Here is a 12,689-nt window from a genome sequence, read left to right as displayed (position 1 = left end):
ACCGGTGACGGCGATCAAAAATTGTACTTGAATTCAGAAAGCGACCATCGTTACATTACCTACAACTAACAGGATATCTAATAACGCACATCTCAGAATGAATGGCAAAAAGAGTCACATGGTCAGGTGGCGAGCAAACTAGACTGGTTGGAGTTGCATTCCCACCCCCCCCCCCCCCCAGGCTGCGTCTAAAACTTTGTTGCTGTGATTTTATTTTATTTTTTCATAAATGTTTTTCCGTGACATTTCTATGTTGTCCTGAACAATTATAATAGTTCAATACAATTACTTTGATAAAACTAAATGTTATAATGATAATAATAGATATTTAGTTTATTAAAATTATTTTAATAGCTATAATAAGTAAGAGTACATCGATATCCATTAATCCTTATCAAAATTATTATTTAAATTTAAATGTAAATTAATCATATCGGTGACATTTTTGTGAACAAATAGCTATTACTAAATCATTATCATAATATCATCAAGCCATTTGTCTTCGATAAGATGCTTGATAAAAAACCATCCTGAAAAACAGAATGTGATGGTCAAAACCCAGTTCATTTAGTGTTCGACATTAAATTATAATATAGATTTTTATTTCTGCTCTCTTCTGCATCAACATCAAGACAACAATTTAAGTTAACAACATTTTTAACGGTAAGAAATATTGATTTTATTCTCGGAAGGTGAAATTCTAATTAGTTTTTTTTTTTTAAGAACCCATTGTTAAAATACATTTAATTTTTTTATTTAATTTTAATATTTGTCGAGTATCCATTATTTTATACAATGTTAGGTTTATACCTACTAAAAAGTTATATTTTTTATGTTGTTTTTTTTTTTTTAAACTATATTCAAGTTATGAAACATTTATATTAAGTAAAATATTAAGTTCCTATTAACTATTATTTGTTTTTACACAATTATTTAAACTAAAAGTGAATTTTTATTTTGATGATTATTATTTCACTTTATTTAGCCATAAACTTTTTCAATATTAGAATTTCCCATTTCCTCGTGCTATTTCAAGTACCTAATAAGATTTTTAATATTTTATCGTGATATAAAGACATGAATAGATATTGCATTGTAAAATCTATGTGGTGTATTAAGATATTAAGTTTTATTTTTTCTGTAAGTACCTATATTATATTTATAATATACCATATACCTTCTACCTACTGACGTATATTAATATACTGAGTACTTATACTTATAGATTTTTTCATTGGTTTTCTTACATAGGTAATATTCTGTAAAACCATTCTTTTCAAAGTTGTTACCAAATAAACTAAGTAGGTACTGTACGGGCCGGGTACGAAACAGAAATAGTCCGTGCGCCCGGTCACCAGAATTCTTCGTGAAGCGCTCTGTACCTACACACCAACCGACCTGTGTTGTATGTGTGTGTTTATGTATAGCACTCAACAGGAAGTGGACAGGTTCGCCGAGCAAATCCTGTGAGTGCTAGAGCGTGGGTGGGTGTGTAAATGTGTGTATGTTTGTGGTGTGTGTGTGTTTTTAAACCTAATGAACAACTGAGTAACCTTAAGTATTCAATAACAGGAGGTATAGGTACTAAGTTGCTGGTTTAATAATTGTTTAGATAATACACAATAATACAATAATTGTATAAAATATAATAATAAATGACCCTTCCGGGCTTACAAAATAATAATGGCTAATAATAAAAATAATTGTATTAACAACTCACAATTTGTCGGTGAACCGCTGGCCAGCTGGACAACCTGTGCCTGTATAATAACTTTATAATTGACTCACAACTATAATACAAGTTAACAAAATAATAAAAATGTGCAAGCGGCTATTCGAGCCGGCGCTAACAATATATTGTGCCTATATTATATATAATAATATTATAAAAAACAAAGATGATATCCGGCTATTTGAGCCGAAACATAATATACAAAAACAATGACACTAAATATTAGAATTAGAGCGAATAAATAAATGATTTTGTTACGAATCACGATTACTTGAGAACGAACGATATAACATTATTTAATGACGATTCGCGCCTGCGGATATAATATATATAGGTACGTGTCGACTGTGTGCGACGAACGAACGAACTAATTACTGCACCGCGGTGACTTTTGCCGGTCGATGCCTGGACGCGGCCTTATCTACCTATTGGCTATTATATAACAATCATAAAAATAAATAATAACTGTAACAACCGTATGCGTGTGTGTGTATGTGCGACGGTCGGTGCGGACTATTATGACGCTACCACCGGCGCGAACAGGTACCTAGTTTAAAAAAAAAGTATGTGTTCATTATTCTATCATACATTTTATAGAACTTTTACACCAAATTGAGAATAATAAAAAAAAAACTTTTCTGTAAAAGGTTATTCCTATAACAACTTAAAATTTTACATAGTATGATACCACTGAATTCCATAAAACCAAATCAGTGGTGTTATTAATGTCAAGGCATATATTGTTTGTGTCAATAATGTCAATAAATCACTTTCAAAAGTCTTAAAATTATTTAAGATTTAAAGTTGAATGAAAATCTGAAAATAAATACGTTTATGAGACAGAAATAACTATTCTAACAAATTAAAGAATAGAAACGTTTAATTTTTCTCCTGAACAATCAGCATTTTTGACTTGACACGTTTCTCACAACGTCCGTTCAATCATTATTGAGTTATTGTACGCTGTACCGCCGGTACCGATGTAACATCAACTCGCATATTAATCAGATTTTACGTGTTCCCGGAACTACGATAGTATCTTTAGATATTTAGCTTTCCATAATTTTTTTCATCTAAGTATATAAAACAATAATAATGATCTAACATTGTAACCACCCGTTTACTGTGATTATCTTTTTTACTAAAATATAATTTGATATTAATTTATACGACAATATAAACATATGGTTTAGTCAAGTTACTATCATTAAAACTCATTCTTTGGGTGCTAATAATATATTTTTGTACATAGAAAAAGACCTTTTCACGTCAACCGATGTAATTGGTACATATTTCACAATATATACCTACTAAATAATTTGAATCATACTGTTCCACATTTACGTTTAATGCAGTATCATTATGAATCAAATTAACTTATTGAAGTTCTGCCCATCCATTATTATTATTTGAAAGAACACGATTGCATTTTTCTAAAATCAGTTTTGCTACTTCACCATTAGCTTCCTCTAACTTTTGTTTTGCTTCTAACACAATATTTATACATTTTTCCAAGGTTTCACCTAAAAAAAAATTTATATATAGGTAAATACAACAAATACTTGAAACAAAAATAAAAAATACCTCTTTTTTCTACTTGTGTAATTGCATGTGGTATAAATCCAAAATTTGTTGTAATGAATGGATGATTAATTTAAAACGTAATAGTTAATAAAATACAATAAATAATTATTTCAAAATAATGGTAATTATTCTTATTTTTTCAAACTCCCCCCCCCCAAATTTTTTCCTGCGTCCGCCCCTGATAAGCTCTTAATATAATATTTTCGTCAGTCATAAGTACATTTTCACAATGACAAACACAAAAAAAAATATTCATGGTTTTGACGAATTTTTGTCAATATTTGAACTTCAAATGCTAATAAAAAAAAATTGTGTGGTCTATAAATAACTCAAAAAAAGTCAAACATTTTGAAAATTATACTGTATATATATATCACTACCATGAATTTCAAGTATTTACAGTTATTAGTTTTTGAATTACAACCATATAAAAAAATCGATTTGGTCGAAAACTGGTTTTGCGTAAAAATTCCCGTTTTTCTGTCATTTTTTTATTGTTTTTCTCGATTTTTTTGAAAACTGTTGGAAAATGTTTACTTTTAATCCCTATAATGCACCAAGGATATTCACTTTTACATCGGAAACCACACCCAAAGTTTGAAATCGAAGCATTATTTCGACTAGTTATGCTGTACACAGACACAAAAACAAAAAAAAACACACATCATTGTAAAATCAATACATTCATCACTTCGTTCAGAATCTAAAATCAGGGTTAGGTTAGGTTAGGTAAGCAAATAAAAATTTAATCCATTAATATCAGAACGAATCAAATCACACTCCCCTCAAAAGAAGCATTTGCTACAAAATCCGAGCCCTATTCATCACTAATCAATATTTGACCAAAAACAAAAGAATTTGAAAATTAAAATAAATACCTAAATATAATTGTTACGACATTATGCTTTTTATAGGACTAGAAACGTCATGTCTTCTTCTCAGTCATCATCGAAAAATCGTAAACCGTCATTACATGGACTTCAAATGGCGATGGACAAATGTCCGTCGGATTGGGATAAGAACTATCAGATCAACAAGATCAATAAGAGCATTGACAAAACTAAGCAGACTGCAATTGTCATACCTTCACAGCGATTTGATGTCAAGCCAATGTTTCCAAAACCGTCTGGTCGTCAAAACTAGGATCTAAATTGTATTACATTCTAATACTATATTATTATATTATCAAATTTGTTTTTTAATAATAATTGTTCGTAGATTATTGAGACGAATTATATATCAACATTTTTAATAATTTTTTTATATTACATTATTATGTCCTAATGTAACAATTTCATTTCAGCATCAATTAATCAATAATTAATACTAGGTACATTGAAAAATTATATTAATAACTACGTGTACTCAAATAATTAATTTCCCATTATTGTTCATAAAAATATGTTAAAAACTAAATATTGTAAGTCATATTACATAATATTGTATGTAGGTAGCATATTTGAAAACGTAATCATATAAGTGAATATATAATTTTTAATCATATTTCATTTTGATCATTTTAAGATAATATACAAACAATTTACAATTTTAAAAATGATTGTAAATAATAATAACTATAACTCGTTTTATAGTATAGCTAATTAAAAAATTATAAAATGTATTTATGCTAAAATGTTAAAACAGTAGGTAGATAGTATTCGTAGGTTAAAAATTACAATCTCCCAATTTTGAAACTCAAATTGCGTCCAACTGTTGAGATTAAATTAATTTTAAATTGCAGTTATATTATATTTTCCTCATATAATTGACATGTTACATATACATTCATTTGTTTATTTAAAATTAAGGTACAGGCAAATTAGTTTTTTATTATATTTATGATTAAATATTATTTAGTTAACAACTAATTTCATAATTTAACTTTCGCAAAAGATACAATGAATATTATTACTGAATCGAATCAATTCATTACACAACCTGTAGGAAACAAAGATTTATTTCTTGAATAAAATGCAGCAATTTGAAACACAAATAATTAGGTATAGGATTAGAATAATAGATTTAACTCAACTCTAACAAATAAATTAAACACTAAATAATACCTATCCATTTGTTTACTAATTATAACAGTAAAATAAAAGAATATTTTTGAAACTGTGTATCATAGACATAAGCTTTTTCAACTAGAATGATTTGTTTGAGACGTTAGACCAGGACGTATTATTGGCTGGCGAGGCGTTCGTAGTCATTGTGAATAAAAAAATTTAAAAAAAAGCAAAACCACGGAGATTTTAGGTACGGCCAAGTCTTCAAAGTCGTGAAATCTACACCACTAGTCATCCTTTATCCGATTTAATATCTGATATATTAAATCTAGAATATAGATGCAATGCAAGTTTCATAAACTTGTTTAGGATGGCACGTCTCAGTTTGATGAATTACTAGGTAAACATGGTAATTCCTAGTATCACGAAAATTTACATTAATTTTAGAAAAGCAATACATTATACACTATAATATACAGGGTGATTGATTTATTATAAAACACTCATTATTTCAAAAAGTATTGACTTTTCAAAATATTTTTTTACATGGTTTCAAGTTGTTAAAAAACCAACGTTTTTATTAAAAAAAATATATTTTTATCCTTATAATTTTTTAAGTTTTTTACTTTTTTGAATGACAACATAGAGTATTAATTTCATATTCCAAAGCAGAATATTTTTCTAAATATTTTGATACATAGAAATCGAATTTGGGGCTCGTAGTTTATGAGTTATAAGTATTTAAAGTTTAGACAAGCAGAGTAGTGGACAAACATTTTGTGGGGTAACCCCGTACCACTCCACTCTGTCAATCAAAACTTTAAATACTTATAACTCATAAACAACAAGCCCCAAATTCGATTTTTGTAACATATGTAACAATATGTTAAAAGCCTTGTATTAAGTTTTCAAGCTTTTCTGCCTAACAAATAAATTTTTATCGATATTAATTTTTAAAAAACTAATAATGATCGAAAATTTCAAATGCCTATGAATAGTTCAACTTAAGTCGAAAATTTTTGAAAATCGCATGGTGGGTAGAATATACTTATATAAACATTCAGTGAAAATTTCAAGTATCTGCTGTCGTTTGTTTTAAAGTTACATCAAAAACCAAAATTGATTTTGTCGAAAACTAATTGTGCGTAAAATTTCCCATTTCCCCCTTAATTTTTAGTTTGTTTATCCTGATTATTTAGAAAAATATTGAGAATTTTTTACTTTTGATCCCCCAAAGTACCAACTAGATTCACTTTCTGATCGATCAAAGTACTGAAGTCAAAATCAAAGCACTCTTACTGCCCGAAAACGTGATGACAGACATAAAAAAAATTAAAAAATTAAAAACACACATCATGGTAAAATCAATACATTCCTCGCTCGGGTACCTGTAAAAACCTGGAATGTAAAAATCTGGACAGTACAATTATTCAGGACGGTACAAATCCGGACGGTACAAATCCGGACTGTATAAATCTGGAATAAAAAATTTTTAAATCCGTAAAAATCTGGATGGTACAAAACTGGACCGTAAAAATATGGACGGTTCAAATCTGGAATAAAAAATTTTTAAATCCGTAAAAATCTGGACGGTACAAAACCAGACCGTTAAATCCTGGACAGTACAATACTGATGGACTACAGTACAAATCTGGACGCGCGTTTATTCGTTATTTTAAGGGGTAGGAGTAGGCCATAAATATTATTATAATGCTATTTCTATATATTTATTTATTTATTCTATATTATATTTCCGCGACCTCCCCCCTTAAATGCTTCTTAAACTGCCTTACGACACTCCTAAATGAATTATAAACAATAGGTAATTATACTTATCAAAAATTATAAAAATGTTTAAACATAGACAAAACACATACTTTACTTTAGAATTTAAATTGAGTATAACAAATACAGCCTTATAAAAGTGCAGTTGTCACAATACCTCGATTAACCCACTTATAATAATTTATCAAATATTAATGCCCCAAGACAAGTCTTTTATATTGTTTGTACAAAACTGGAGATTCTCACAATGTTGTGTGGCTACTTGATGTGTTCCACGCTAAAAATTTCTTCTGAATTGTGGCCTAGGCCTCTTTTCCCATTTTAACACAAACTGTCTATAACATTATTACCTCAATAGCTAAAAAATTTCGTTTAGCAGTTTTTATTGATTTTTATTTTAGTTAATGCCATTTTAAATATAATATAATGTGCTATATAATTATAGCACTGGTAAAAACTTGTTTGGTATAAACTTGATTTTTATAAATTCGAATTTGTCAATAAAATATATATAATATATAATATTAAATTATTATTAAATTGTTTAGCACAATCATACAAAAAGGCTAATAAGATACAAATTTGTTTCATGTTATGGCAAATAGGTACAATTAGGAAATTTGATATTACCTATATTTGCGTGTTTTTGTGTTATTGAGTTTTTAACTTTGAGTTATTAATTTGTGAATGATTTGATAAGAATTTTGATAATCAAATAGTTTTATAAATTAAATACTACTATAACACTTTTGCTAATTTAGGTTTGTAACATTCTTTTTTTAAATTTAAATTTAAAAAAGCGGGTAAGTGGATGTCGCTCTGCTGTACATTAGGTGGTGGGGTGGACCTCTGATTAAGGTAGGTTAGATTTGAATGCAATGATAGGTATCATTGTATACGAAAAACGATTCTGAACGGAGATGATTTGTCAGTCTAGAATAAATTATATTTAAATATTGTCATATATTCTATTTTGAAACAAATATATTATTTTTCAATTAAGACACATTTTGAATAAGGCATGGTTAATCAATTTTTCCAAAAACATTGCATGTAGTTATCATAATTCATAATACCTTATATTATCATAGATATACATATACCCACCTGATTTCGTAAAAATTTAAAATTCAAACGCAATTAAAATTTTTCCTATAATGACGCTTCGAGTTTTCTCTATAGCTACTTGAAGTAAAACTTATGGAAAACTTAGTGATGTATTCTTAATCTTTAGTTATAAACACAAAAAATTTTATGATTTTTCAGCTTCAAAATTACTTGCAAATTTTCACATTTTCGACAGATTTCGTAAAAATTTGAACTATAAACGCTTATAAAAATAAATTGTGCCTATGTATTCTTATAATTTTTTAATCACTATAAGAATAACCTACGAGGAACTTTGTATTAAATTTTCAAGTATTTTGATAGGGCCAAAAATTTTCACATTTTCGACAGATTTCGTAAAAATTTGAACTATAAACGCTTATAAAAAAAAATTGTGCCTATGTATTCTTATAATTTTTTAATCACTATAAGAATAACCTACGAGGAACTTTGTATTAAATTTTCAAGTATTTTGATAGGGCCAAAAAGTTTTTATCGACACTTCAAAAAAATTTCGTTTAGCAGTTTTTATTGATTTTTATTTTAGTTAATGCCATTTTAAATATAATATAATGTGCTATATAATTATAGCACTGGTAAAAACTTGTTTGGTATAAACTTGATTTTTATAAATTCGAATTTGTCAATAAAATATATATAATATATAATATTAAATTATTATTAAATTGTTTAGCACAATCATACAAAAAGGCTAATAAGATACAAATTTGTTTCATGTAATGCAAATACAATTAGGAAATTTGATATTACATATATTTGCGTGTTTTTGTGTTATTGAGTTTTTAACGCATATTCTTTTTTCTTTTGATATTTTTTACACATTTTTTTTTTATAATAACATTTATTACCAAAACAAATTCGTTTATTTTATAATTTATATATATTTGATAACATCTTGAAAAACTGTAGAATCGTGACAATAATGATTTATTATACTTCATATTTTAAAACTTCGCGATCGTTCATATTATCCAAGACTATTAATCTTAAGCAAATATTTAATTAAATTTGTTTTTATTGTACTGATAAGTCATCAATACATTAAGTATTCATGTTATTATTTTTCAACGTAATTACGAATAAATACATAAGTTTAAACAATCAACATGTTATTTACTGATTTTATTTGGTGTATGATTACTGTATAGCAATACTAGGTAAACTAATAATTTACCTTTTTTTTTACATACAATTTAATTAAAAATATAACGTATAAATCATGAAAATATATCATATGGGGAAATGTGCCCTCACAAAAAAATGTATCGGGAAGAATTGTCCGTTTACCATTACATTCTGTACATACACCGGACATATTTTAGCAGTGGGCGGCAACTGCTGTGGTGAGCAATAAACGAATAAATGATTTTAATTATATTTTTTTTCGCAATAAAAATATAATTTACTGATTTAAATTTAATAAAAGTTAAAATTATAAAAAACTTTCTTTCAGCCACTATTCATGGTTGTTGGTTCCACGTCAACCTGCAAGTTAGTTAATCCAGGGCCTAAAATACTGTGTCCCCTGACACACATTGTGTCCCCTGAAAATCAAAGTGTGTCCCCTGAATGACAAATGTGTGTCCCAAGTTTTATAACACGTTTTTAGTTTTGATTGCGGAATTAAGACGTAATAATAACAATTTAGGAATAATTTCAACACAATTTTGTTATAACTTCATTTCAAAATAAATTGAGAATAATTATTATCAATTTTATACAAATATCGAGTGATAAGCATTTATATCTGATATCATACACTTTGGCTGGTCATTACACATTGTTCCACAAAACACATGTGCCTAGTTCCAATGGACTTTTGTTCCACAAAATTCTTGTTTCAAACGTGGGATTTTGTCTATAAATATACTATGTGGGTATTTTAAAATTGTTGAACAACATAATATTATTATGGTATTAGTGATTCTGAATTCTGATAGTAATAATATTAATCATTATTCATTATTATAATAGACGATAGTTAGTATCAACTAGTATTGTTAATAATTTAATATTTTTATTTACTGAACTACTCTAGCCTATTTAGCATTTTGAACCTAATTACCTATTTTATTTCTATACTATATTATTATGGACAAATATGTTATAAAAAAAAGAAAAACTGATAATGTTTCAATACAAAGTAAGTTCATATTAATTCAATATTGTGTAGGTAGTGTGTACTGTAACCTACTAAAAAAATAACTAGTAAGAGCATTGTAATTTCTATTTTATAGCACATTAAGTTATAATATTCTATTATGCCTATAGTGATATATAATTTAGTATATTAGGTATAACTCTACAGCATATTATATACCTAAATGTATTTTAATATGTAATATGTATTTATTTGAAGCCTAAAATATGTTGAAATATTTAAAAAAATTAAAGTTAGGTATTATAATTTATTATTTATTACAAATTGGATTTTAAAGAATTGACTAGTTATTTTGTCTTGTTTAATAAAATATATAACTGGCTAAAGGATCTACACACATAATAATGACTAATTTATTTAAGTCCTGATTTGAGTTTTCATTGTATTTTGTAGTTGGATTGTGTGCTAATGAACCCACTGTTTTTCACCAAAGTTTACCAAATAGAGTTGTTAGTGAAGTATCAAGTTCATCTTCGATTTCATCCTACTTTCACCAATCGGGACTAAGAACTAATGAATTGAAACAAGTTGCTCTAGATGAACAAAAAACTATGTACACACTTCCTAAGTATTTTGATGTCAGGTGGACAGAGTTTACTTATAATTTATTACTGAACATATTAAGGAATTGGAGAATCCTTGTTAAATACTTTATTTTAAAAAAACATGATAAAGATAATAAAACAAAGGCTGAAGGCTTTTTAAAAAATTTAACTGATGTTAACAAATTAAAACTGTTGTGTTTTTTTGTCGACTTGGGTTATTTGTATTCACGTTTTCAGAAACAAATCCAATCAGATGATGTTCTTATATATGATATAGCTGAGAAAAGAAATATATTAATACATTCTATTGAAAATCTAAGAGAACATCATTTACTCGGTGGATGGGAAAGTATATTAGAAAATGAAATTAAAACAATTGATGTTGAACCAGAAAATAATCACTCAAATATTATGTTAAAAGACATACAGTTATATGAAAAAAAAAAAAATTCCCGAAGAAAGTCCCATCATTTATTCGTCTCTGATACCCGTTCATTTTCTGCTGTACGAAATGATACATTGGAACATATTAAAACATTTTTAGCTGATCGACTAGATGCTGAAGAATGGAAGGCATTTAAACCGTCGGAACGCTTAAGCAATACAGTGACAGATTCGGAACTTAATGAATGCCATAAAATGATTTGTCCAGATATTAATTTAGTTGACTTTGTTACTAGCTACAGAGAAGCGTCTTACACATCAGAAGTTGCAGAAAAGAAAATGTCTATACAATTGTTAAAGTTATTTTTGTTAAATGAAGCTTGGAAACCATTAAGTATATCAGTGGTATGTATCAAGTGGTATATTGATTTACCTAATATTAAATATATTTTTTATTGTTATTTATTATTTTTTTAATCACATTTATACATTTAAACTATAAAATACAAAACAACTATTCTAAGTTAAAGTATTTTTTGCAGGGAAGACTGTTGGCTGCTAAACCCCACTCAGCCGATGTGGAAAGGTTAATTTCTTATTATAATGTTTTAAAAACGTCAGGTCGATCTTCCTTGTCACCGAATACTATTAAGGATTGTTTGTACGTCAAATTAAATATGCCATCCGTATCAGAATACAATCCAAAGGAAGCTGTATTGTTATGGTTGAACGAAAAACAACGGCATAGTAAGGTGCATGAAAAAGCGACCAACCAAGAGTGGTATCAAGGTGTTTTTCCTGAAGCTAAAGCTGATCGACTAAAGCAACCAACTGATGATTATAATAAGTGTTATTCATTTTAAGTTGTTACATATTAGTATATTACTATAATAAAATATTTTTAAATTATACTTGTATTTATTTTCTGTATTTTTAGTAACAATATCATATAAATATTATTAATGTGTAAGGTAATAAGTGGTACATAAAAGAAGGGGGGTTTTGGAAGTTACAACTTACACAGGTTTTTTTTTGCTATAAAAATGTGTCAAAGTTCAAAGTCAACAGTTAAATTAATAAGTGTGTCCCCTGAAATTAGATGTATTTTAGGCCCTGAGTTAATCTATTATATATTATACTATGATAATTTTATAGCATCTTATATTTAATATTATATGTATTGTCGTTTAACATTTTATTATACTATATTAAAAATTGTTTTAATGTAATAATTTGTCATTATACTGTTTATTATAAATTATTTATATATTTTCTTTAAGGCTGTGTGGTGTAAGATGAAAAAGTTAGGGTACTTACAATTGATGAAAAACAATTCATGGGCAGTTAAAATACTCCGAATGTTA

General features: G+C 27.3%; 1 protein-coding gene and 1 long non-coding RNA gene across 3 annotated transcripts; both read left to right on the top strand.

The window, feature by feature from the left end:
• The first annotated feature begins 552 nt into the window (after positions 1-552).
• On the top strand, positions 553-4,587 carry LOC149059501 (uncharacterized). The gene is made up of 2 exons (XR_016189974.1): positions 553-663; positions 4,231-4,587. It is a non-coding gene; the product is annotated as an uncharacterized LOC149059501 (long non-coding RNA).
• Positions 4,588-9,791: 5,204 nt separating this feature from the next.
• LOC149059500 (uncharacterized) lies at positions 9,792-12,236 on the top strand. 2 transcript variants are annotated; one of them, XM_089218198.1, is made up of 3 exons: positions 9,792-10,378; positions 11,179-11,730; positions 11,868-12,236. In XM_089218198.1, exons 1-3 carry the CDS (start codon positions 10,364-10,366, stop codon positions 12,186-12,188), a joined length of 888 nt encoding a protein of 295 aa, XP_089074324.1. In that variant the 5' UTR covers positions 9,792-10,363; the 3' UTR covers positions 12,189-12,236. The 2 variants fall into 2 exon arrangements, with proteins under 2 accessions (XP_089074324.1, XP_089074323.1); XM_089218197.1 differs by having other exon boundaries at positions 10,790-11,730.
• The last annotated feature ends 453 nt before the right edge of the window (positions 12,237-12,689 follow it).

Source organism: Diuraphis noxia, unplaced genomic scaffold (genome assembly GCF_037042655.1).
Source record: "Diuraphis noxia isolate RWA-SAM2 unplaced genomic scaffold, SU_Dnox_SAM2 contig0001, whole genome shotgun sequence".
Taxonomy (NCBI): domain Eukaryota; kingdom Metazoa; phylum Arthropoda; class Insecta; order Hemiptera; family Aphididae; genus Diuraphis; species Diuraphis noxia.
Note: the sequence above shows the minus strand (reverse complement) of the source record. Positions and strands in the feature narration are given on the sequence as shown.

Excerpts from the sequence above, each read along its gene's own strand:
- LOC149059500 (XM_089218197.1), top strand. The coding sequence starts at position 10,327 with ATGGACAAATATGTTATAAAAAAAAGAAAAACTGATAATGTTTCAATA. Across the intron at positions 10,379-10,789 it reads TGATAATGTTTCAATACAAA|TTGGATTGTGTGCTAATGAA; the intron begins GTAAGTTCATAT and ends TGTATTTTGTAG. Across the intron at positions 11,731-11,867 it reads AACCATTAAGTATATCAGTG|GGAAGACTGTTGGCTGCTAA; the intron begins GTATGTATCAAG and ends TATTTTTTGCAG.